The sequence below is a fragment of the Synchiropus splendidus genome, chromosome 1 (assembly GCF_027744825.2).
Source record: "Synchiropus splendidus isolate RoL2022-P1 chromosome 1, RoL_Sspl_1.0, whole genome shotgun sequence".
Lineage (NCBI taxonomy): Eukaryota > Metazoa > Chordata > Actinopteri > Syngnathiformes > Callionymidae > Synchiropus > Synchiropus splendidus.
The window spans coordinates 3,064,937-3,075,351 of NC_071334.1; the positions used below are offsets into that span (position 1 = coordinate 3,064,937).

Below are 10,415 nucleotides of genomic sequence, written 5' to 3' on the forward strand. Positions count from 1 at the left end.
TCACGTTTCTCCATGAGAGTTTCCATGAGCGAGGTTCCGGGCGGCAGCTGTCAGAAGAGGCAGCCGGAAGGTTTCCCCCTGACCCGAGCAGTCACAGCGGTTTCAGTGGGTGGGGCTTATTTCAATTCATAAAGAGATCATTTTGAAAGACGCTCACCAGGACTGGTCCTCAGAGCTTAAAGATTTAAACAGGTCACGCTGCGAATACGCCGGCATACACAGCATTTTGACAGGGTTGAGAAGCCCTATTGGAAAGTAAAATGAATCACTGCCGTTTCACTCTCACCTGTCTCAACCCGATTGATGGTTCACTTTATTTATTCATTCATTTCTTCATATTTATCAACATATTTATCATATTGTTTTATGGTATGACTATTTTTATTTCCTTTTTAATTTCATATTTTTTTTCTTACTGACATTTAAAATCTTATACTATTATGTTGACTTTTATTTTCGTATTTTTTTTGTCTTTTTATTATTATTTTTGTGCTTCAACTTGAGCCATTTTACCGTCTCAATCAATTTTTATTTATTTTTTATTTTGAGAGCATTTCCGGGTTTTTCCTTTGTCAAACAAAAACATATGAAAACATACTGACACAAACAAACCTTACAGAGCTCAGAATTTTCCAGACTTATTGGCAAAACATTTCAGCCATGTTTGGAGGTGAATACGCGACAGCTGAATTGAAATGTGTTAATATTTAACCAAACTCTGACATGTTCAAACATCAAGTGACGCGCAAGAGATGTCGACTGATCCAGAGAGTGAAACTATGTAAACAGTTTCAGCACTTGATATCGAGGAGGAAAGTTGTCGCTGTTTTATTTTAAATAAAATACTAAACTGGAACAAAATGCAGGATTTTCTTCCCTTAAAATCAGAGGAATGGATTCATATCTTCTGACCAGAGCTTCCACACGGACCGGTGATCCGCCAGTCACAAGAAAGAAGGGGACGTCCCACCTGATATCGAGCCACTTGAAAGCATGAGCTTGGCTCTCGTTTCTCTACTCCTCTGCGGGACGCTTCGTCTCCGGCCATTTTACTTCTTCTTTAAAGTCGTGATGAGACTCATTTAACCGCACTTGTGCTCAGTCCCTCCAGGAGATGGCGACGTTGCCATCATAACTATTACTGCACCATGACTTTCCTGCCAATTCCACCCATCACTTGAGTCTCCTTTCCATCAAGGGTCCAGACTCGGACATGAAGAACCCTGAATCCATTCCTAAATATCCAAATGCCCATGATTGAAATGTAGAATAGATGGAGGTAAAAAGTGGAACTGACTAGTGCAGCGTCACCCGAACACTGTACGGGGCGGACGTAAACAAACATGGCTGACTCCACCTTCACCTCTGAGACTCCGCCCCTCCCAAACGTCCGTCAATGTCTGCCCTTGTGAGGTGACCGACGGACGGTCTGGGAGGTGTGTTTTGGTGGGTCTGGGTTTCTTCCATGAACCACACTGAGAGCACCTTTTGGTCATTGGACTAGAATGGATTAGCTTGTCCTGCGCCTGCGAGTGTGCACAGCGCTCCAGAAACCCTTCGTGAGAGTCTAAGGATTGAGACAAACACACACCTGTCTGGTTGCCGCGGATCCTCTCCTCCTCATGAAGGATCCGGGTGCATTCCTCCTGGTCCTTCTTGTGCTGGACCACCAGGGCGCAGTCCGGGTGCATGGCATTCATCTGCGAAGCAGCGAGGAGGATGAGATGAAAACAAAGGCATTGGGTTGTGAGAGGCCTCTGCTCATTCACATGCCTAAATGTCAGAGTTAGGTTTGGGATGCAACATATGGAGGCGGATATGGAGACTCAGTGTCTGACACCATGAATATGTCACGTCAAACTTTTACCAAGGAAGTCAGCAGGACGTGATATCAGGTGGGTGCTCAGTTGATCGCAGGGTCTGGGCTGAATGAGGGTCGGCAGCTTGTGATAAACACCAGTGCAGTGAGACACCTCTCTTTCCTTGCCTGCACTTCTCCAAGTGAGGCGCTCTCATCATGCAACCTGACAAGCCACCGGGGGAGGTCAGCACCTGTCAGCACGCCTCCGTATTTTTGTGCCCTCTTTGGCAGAAGAGGGAGGAAATCGGAGGCTCTCGGCCTTGACATTTGTCTGCATGACTCCAATGCAAAACCATGTTTCTCCTGACAAATAAAAGAAAGTCTCTTCTCTGCAAATGAGCAGAGAAGCCGGAGGAAGTGGGATGGTGATGGAAGAGTGAAGCTGCTGACAGATGGAGGCCCTGCAGGCCAGTGTGACCTCAGACCTTGTCTTCTCACTCTCCTGCTGCGTCCAAGACAGCATCAGAAACACATGTTCATGATGGTGAGAAGGAAGAGGATGGTGGTGAGGAGGAGCGGGGGGGCAGAGGGGAGGAGGAGGAGGTGGAGGAGTTGGATGATGATGATGAGGATGTTGATGATGATGAGGAGGAGGAGGTGGAGGAGGAGGATGATGATAAGGAGGAGGAGGAGGAGGAGGATAAGGAGGAAGAGGAGGAGGAGGAGGAGGAAGAGGAAGAGGAGGAGGAGGAAGAGGAAGAGGAGGAGGAGGAAGAGGAAGAGGAGGAGGAGGAGGAAGAGGAAGAGGAGGAGGAAGAGGAAGAGGAGGAGGAGGAAGAGGAAGAGGAAGAGGAGGAGGAAGAGGAAGAGGAGGAGGAAGAGGAGGAGGAGGAGGAGAAAGAGGCAGAGGAGGAGGAGGAAGAGGAAGAGGAGGAAGAGAAAGAGGAAGAGGAGGAGGAGGAGGCGGAGAAGTTGGATGATGATGATGATGATGGCAATGAAGATGATGATGAAGATGATGTTTAGAAGGAGGAGGAGGATGATGATGAGGAGGAGGAGGAGGAGGAAGAGGAGAAGAAAGAAAATTTGGATGATGATGATGACCATGATGAAGATGATGTTTAGAAGGAGGAGGATGATGATGAGGAGGAGGAGGAGGAGGAGGAAGAGGAGAAGAAAGAAAATTGGGATGACGATGATGACCATGATGAAGATGATGTTTAGAAGGAGGAGGAGGAGGAGACGGAGAAGTTGGATGATGATGATGATGATGATGGTAATGAAGATGATGATGAAGATGATGTTTAGAAGGAGGAGGATGATGATGATGAGGAGGAGGAGGAGGAAGAGGAGAAGAAAGAAAATTTGGATGACGATGATGACCATGACGACCATGATGAAGATGATGTTTAGAAGGAGGAGGAGGAGGAGGAGGAGAAGTTGGATGATGATGATGAAGATGATGATGATGAACATAATGAAGATGATGTTTAGAAGAAGGAGGAGGAGGAAGATGATGCTGACTCAACTGACAACTGACTTCAAAGGAACAAATGAACTCTGACACCTCCACAATCTCAAGATCAGCTGCTGCGATAAACCGCCTATTTTCTTCTGACCTTCAGCAGCAGCAGCTCACTCACTCCAGCGACAGCCTGTGATCAAGATGGATGCAATGACACATCCCTTTTTTTCCTCCTCTAAAAGACAGGACTGGAAAAAAAAAACAGATGTGAAAAACCCTTTTTCTTCCTTCCACTTCTCTGATCGCACAGAAATAAACAACACAAAACTGCCTTTATTGAGGCTGTGGATCATGAAAAATATAATTTATAAATAAATAATATACTAGAAGTATAAACCATAAGAAATAACTCATATAAATAAGTAACACAGTTGAATAAAATAATAATTTTTAATCGTTAATAACAATATTATAGAAAATAATGATAAAATAATAGGGTTGAATAATCAAATCATAAATAATATCGTTGAACTATCATCCAGTCGCTTCCATATTCACACAAGTGTCCTATACACTGATATCACACTGAACAACTTCCGTGATCCTGCTTCTGTCTGAGCGGGTGTTTACTTGAGGCAGGTGGTCCAGGAGTCGCCTCAGCGGTGTATTGAAGTCGCTTATCTCTGACCACCGTGAAGGAACTCAGCTGCGTCATATCTGCTCCCAAGCGTCTCAGGTTTATGGAAGAATATCAAAATAGCAATGTCTATCTGGGGAATGTTCCTCCAGAAGACGACTGGAGGAACCAAGGAACCATCTGTGCCCATGTCAGAGAAGAATCACGCTGGACTATAGAAACGCTTGATCATCTTTAATCTGAATTCAAATGCAAAACACTCCTTTGAGTCATCGATCATCTGTCTTGAGGTCCTCAGGAAAACGCGGGGGTCACCCATTCACATGGTTGTGAAAGTGGTCTCAGATGACTCAACTGGAATTGGTTTTCCCCCATGGACTTGCCCTGCTTGACAAAACACAGTCTCACATGTCTGACTGAGTCGGCTGGGACTCGATCTCCAAGTGGATCCACCAGATCCTTCTCACTTTGTGCACCAAATGGGTCTGAGTCCTGGAACCGTTGTGTCCCACAACTTCCACACATTTTCTATCCCAGATCCCGCACCTCCTCTTGGAGGATTGCAAGACATTCCCAGTCCAGCTCGGGGGTATCTTCTCACCAACATGTCCTGGGTCCACCTCATGTCCTCCTCCCTGGGAGACGTCCGGGAAGCCTCTGAACCATGTGCCTGTATGCAGCAGAGGCAGTCCTTCCAGATCAGAAAGCCCATTTCGGCAGCTTGGACCCGCAATCTTGTCCCACATCTGAGTCTCTTGCACCGTGGACCAGGCTTAACCTCCTCCACACCAACCAACACATCACTAAAAAAGTCAGCCAACACTGGACTTTAGCGCCCCCATCTGCACCGGCCTGGTTCATCGATCATACACTTCCAACGTTCTCAGTTACACGCTTTGGTCCATGCAACCACAAAATCAATGGCATTCACTGTTGATCTGCTCCAGGTCGGATCAAGATCGGGTCACATAATGTTGGGGGGGCGCAGGCAACAAAGCTCACGTTCTTTTTTTTTGGAGCTGCAGCCAGTCACCAATGACCCTGAATAGGTGCCAGTGTGGCTGTGATCATCTGCCGACTGGAGACTCGCTCATGATGTCGTAAACTGCCCTTTCACTTCCTGTCCAATTTGATTCCACTTCCTGTATTCCTCGCATCCGATCTGGAGGTGAGTCTGAGCCCACGTTTTGTCTTTGACTCTTCGCTTCTCTAGACATTTTTCCTCTCAGTCTGAGGATTGCGCACAATTCCTTCACTTCCTTTCTTACTCTCTGTGACTTGTGAGCAAAGCAATGGAACAAATGACAAGCTGCATTTCAAAACAAATTCCCTGCTTGCGACGACCAGTCAAACCTTCATATTCCAGATCCAGACCAGAGTAGTGGACACAGGAAACTTTGGAGCTAGACTCAGTTGACTAGTCTTTCAGAGAACCAAGTAAAGAGCAACCTCAAAACTGGAGACGGGGAAACGTGAGCACTGTCAGTGCCGTATAATGGACCTCGAGACGCGAGTCATTTTGTCATCACGCAAATCAGCCGCCATCTTCTGGACTCTGGTTCAGAACCGGATCCACACGGCTGAAGAGTGCATGCCTAAATGTGCTGAGTGCATGTCAATGCGGCTGCCATTTTCTTCATGTAGGCGCCTTCGTAAGAGCTGCGGCGTGTGCAGAACGTGCCGCTCTGTTGTTTACAAATAAGACCTGACTCCACGACACAAAAGCCTCACATCACTCATCTTGCCTGCCATATGTGGGGCCAGGCCAAGGAAAGGGGTTACTTCCATTACTTTCCAACAGAAGCTTCAAATCTTACATTTCTGGCTCAAAGATATTTTAATGCAAGTCCTCAGTGGAGGGACGAGATGGATGGACCTTGTTGATGAGTTAACTGGAAGCAATGTGTCTACGCAGGTGACAGAACAACAAGCTCAAAGTTCCCTTGTTACTGTACTAGTGTTGCCGGGTCGCGGGGGCAGCAGCTTCAGAAGGCCGGGTCAAACGTGACAGTGATTCACAAATAACCCTAAACATGTGACCCAGCACCTACAGGAAGCAGAAGCTGGGGGATCAAAGGACGACTCCAGGGAGAATCGGGGATCAAAGAATCGGATTATGTGCCCAACATCAGCACACAAGGAAACACCAGCGCTGATCTGGGCTTTCATTGGACCTGATGATGTCGCAGCGCCAGAGCTGCTCGACAGCACTTTGAAATCCCAGCTCTCAGCCGCGACTTCCTCTCGATCCGAGTCGCTCACGTCACGGCTCCGCACTCACAGTCAGATTTTGATTTATGAGCTGCTTGAAAGGGTGAAATCAAAAGAGCTTTGTTTGAGCAGAAAACACTTGCTCTCAAAGGTGTGTGATGAAGAAAGACGGAAACGGAGAGTCAGATATGGTTTTGGCCAGCACATGAGTCTGTGGAGGAAGGTTATGCACAGATGAAATATTGAAGAAGACAAATAGGATTTTTGTCGTTTTGTTTTTATAATCATCACTTTCACTCTTTAGTCATAAAAATGAGAAACATTTGTTGAGGATCGAGCAGAACAAACCAAGCGTCTGCATCACCTTCTAAACTGGAGACTGGAGAATGAGTTCTGTTTTATTTTTAATGTTTTAAAATAAAGTGATCACGCCTTTTCTTTTTTTTTTTTTTGCTCACCTGCAACTTTCCAGATAACATGTTGCATGGGATGATGACTTTGCAGTTCCCTCTGGTGTCCCTCAAGGATCAGTTGTCATTTTGTGCTTATTTAAAGGATCCACGCCCCAAATTTTGGATTTTGTTATATTGTCCATATTCAAACTGGTATGACATGTTGAACTGGGCAACATGAAAATGTGGAGTCATTGATAAAATGTTCAAAAACGGGGTTCAAATGTATAAATAAACAGATGAAGGATACAGGAATGATTGAAATGTAGAAATATACATGTGTTCGTCCTGGGTTTCAGTCAAAAGAGCTCATTGTTTTCGTAGTGTTTCTGAAAGTTTGAGGGGAAACTCACCTTCATGACCGCCGTCAGGAAAACCATCAGACCCGAAATCGCGCTCCGGAACATACTTGAACCGCTCGAAACTCTGGACCGTTACTTCCGTTGTGATATTCTCGAGAGTGGAAGAGTGGAACCGAGCCGGGAGACGAGCCGCTCCGTAAGTCTGCGTGAGAGAAGTCGGCGCCCGCGACGGAAGAGACTGCGCCACCACAGCGGCGCGCCTCCTTTAAAGGGGATGGAGAGATGCGTAAATGCGCAGCGGCCGGTCGCGAGTGCTGCTCACGGCCTCTGAAATCCGTGTAAACAGAGAACAAACTGCCAATGTACGATAAAAAATAATTGGGCATTTAAGTGTCCTTGTTATGAGCACCATTTATAAAAATGAAAATTCTTAAAAAAAAAAAAAAATGATGAAGATTAATTTAAATATGAATGCAGCAACATTTAATACAATGGCATCCTGAAGAGGAAATTGTTCTGACGAGTCCAAGCAGAAGTGGCGCAAGGAAACAGGTTTGTCTCTGGAGTCAGGTCGCAGGGGCAGCAGCGGGAGGAAAGACACCCAGTTCTCCTTCTGAACTGATCCTCCCTCCAGCTGTTCACACCGTCCCATCATGCACAAGCTCATATGACCATCTCACAAATCTACCAGCTGGTTTTCATTCATGACGTGTGTATTAAAACAGGTGCTCCTCATTATCAGGGACGCATCAGAGCAGCCTGATGTGAAACATGCTGCTGAATGAATTACTGCCATCGACTCCATGTTTGGATCATGAACAGGCATCCGTTCGACCAATGATGAAACACAATGCACAACATTTGTCTGATGTTTGTGCTCCAGCATGGAGAGGTTTCTGCTTCCGTGGTCTTTGTCCAGGTATCGCGTGCTGCAAGCCTGGCCGCTCTGGTTTCCTCCCACAGTCCTAAAATGTCTGGAGGTCAATGGGTGTTGCAGAAGCCCGGCGACTTTTATTTAAAACGAAAATGGATATTTAGTGAAAATGCAGCATTTAAAAAGCAGTTTGTAAATAACAATTGAAAAGATGAACACACACACACATATATATGTGTGTGTGGGTGTGTGTGCATGTGTGTGTGTGTGTGTCTGAATATACTAGTGTGAATAAATAAATGATAAAGAAACTATATAAAAAAATAAAATCCAGGTCTATTTTTTTTTTTTAAACATCCTCCGGGAGAGTTATCTAATATTAGTTTTTTTATTTTCTCAAAATGCCCAGTGATAAATACGAAAAATGCAAACAAAAATATAACCATAGGACGATGTTACACACACACAAAAAAAAAAATTAAAAAAATAAAACAAAACATAAAAAAACATTATTTTAATATATAATTTCATTTTCGTAAGTTAACTATCATAAGAAATTCATGTCATCAGAAGATTCAACCTTCCTTTTGCCACCTCTTCACCAATTTTCCCTGGAAAAGAAGCTTCAAGTAAGTTTGTTCATAATTTCTTTTATTTTAGGTGTGAAATGTTACGTTCCGAAAACAAAGCCTTGCTTCATTGCAGGAACAAAACACCCTGACTTTGCTTTGTTCTGAAAAAAATGTTGGATTGTGGCAGAAAAATATATATAATAAATACAATTGGAATAAAAAACATATAAATATTTCATCAGTGGAACAACAAGAACAACAAGTGGGAAAAAAAAAAAAAACATGTTTCCCCAAAAGTGTTTTCAAAACTATGCTGAAAAAAATAAATAAAATAGAATTCAACCCATGAATGACTTCATCTATTAAAAGGTAAAAGGAAAACTCCAAATCAAATTATATTCAACTGATTCAACAAATAAACAATAAATAATGCAAATAAAAGGTCAGTGTGTGTGTGAGTGTGTGTGTGGACTGAGGGTCATGAGGAGACCTCAGTGGGGCTTTAGCTAAACCTGGTCATTTAAAATCAGACTAGGATTTTTCTTTTCTATACATCGGAATATAAAACAAAACGTGATCTGTGACATGAAGATGTCGAGCCGCGTCATCTTTCTCTTAAACCTTCCTCAGGATTCCAAGGAGCTTCTGGACAACGGAGCGAAACATTCAGATCACACTCGCGCGAGATGACGAGACAAACAAGCGCGACCTCTGACCCCCAGCTCCGTCGCTGTGTCACCAGCTGACCGCCTCTCGTCTTTTCACGGAAATAGACTCTTGTTGTCATTCCAGGGCTTCTCCAGTGTGTGTTGGCGTGTCGTCACGCTGGACGCCTGCTGTCTGCAGCTGCGAGTCCCCGAACCTTCCGGGGACATCCATCGCAGTCTGTTAAAAAGCAGGTCACCAAAGGAAGCGGACGATGGACTGACACGGAGGAGTGCAGGTGGGGTGGAGGGACAAACGCGTCCATGTCAACTCAAGAAACTCCATTGTCTTGTCTTGCCCTGCCAAGTCAAGTGTCCATGTCAAGTCAAGTAACGCCATCATCTCGTCTTGCCCTGCCAAGTCAAGTGTCCATGTCAAGTCAAGAAACGCCATTGTCTTGTCTTGCCCTGCCAAGTCAAGTGTCCATGTCAAGTCAAGTAACGCCATCGTCTCGTCTTGCCCTGCCAAGTCAAGTGTCCATGTCAAGTCAAGAAACGCCATCGTCTCGTCTTGCCCTGCCAAGTCAAGTGCCCATGTCAAGTTAAGTAACGCCATCGTCTCGTCTTGCCCTGCCATGTCAAGTCTCCATGTCAAGTCAATTAACAGCCTGGTCGAGTCCCATGTTGTCTCGTTATTGTCTCATCTTTCCTGCCAAGTCAAGCGTCCACATCAAGTCAGTTAACAATCTGCCGGCTCCCATCTGATCAAGCCAATGTGTCACTTTGGCCTGCCATGTCAAGTCTCCACGTCCAGTCAAGTAACGTCATCGTCTCGTCTAGTGACAATATGGTCAAGTCCCATCTTGCCGACTCAAGTCATCGTCTCATCTTGCCCCGTCTCCCCATCAAGTCGAGTCATTGTCTCACCATTTTAAGCCAAGTTTTGTCCTGTCACATCTCATCTAGTCATGGTCTCGGTGTGTCAAGTCACGTCGAGTTCTGTTCTGGTCTCGTCTTTTGTGTTGCCCTTTAAGGCTTTTGTTTAACCACGGTTAAACTCCGATCCTGCTCTGAGCCCTGCTTCCGGGTCCTCAACCTCCACAGACCTCATGACAGCACCGACTCATCTGTTAATATCTGACCGCGTGAAGGGGTGAATGTCAGAAGGCGACTCAAGGGAAACACAATTCATCTGGATTTTGATTCGTGACAGCGTTTCGTCTGCCATCCACAGCACGTCTTTGTTTACAAGCAAAGGCTAATGCTGCTGCTTCCAGTCAGAGCACTGCTGTAATGAAAGTTTCCGATCAATAACTCAAGCGCTCAACAGATGGCACAAGGAGCTCCGGCCTCGGGGGGATCGATCCGTGGCTTCTGACTAAAAGCTGCTTTTAATGGTCCTGTAATGGCTGAAGTCATTGTCCTTTGTCGCTGGGATTGAAGTGAGTCGGGGGCGA

General features: G+C 45.3%; 1 protein-coding gene across 1 annotated transcript in view; it reads right to left on the bottom strand.

Moving 5' to 3' along the window:
* Positions 1 to 7,075, bottom strand: part of LOC128746696 (pituitary adenylate cyclase-activating polypeptide type I receptor-like) — a 23,392-nt gene extending 16,317 nt beyond the window's left edge. Inside the window, exons 1-2 of the mRNA XM_053844308.1 lie at positions 6,920 to 7,075; positions 1,592 to 1,700 (exon numbers count right to left, since the gene is read on the bottom strand). Of these exons, the coding sequence (XP_053700283.1) occupies positions 1,592 to 1,700; positions 6,920 to 6,973 (163 nt within the window). The 5' untranslated portion in view covers positions 6,974 to 7,075. The remainder of the gene's footprint in view (positions 1 to 1,591; positions 1,701 to 6,919) is intronic.
* Positions 7,076 to 10,415: the final 3,340 nt, after the last annotated feature.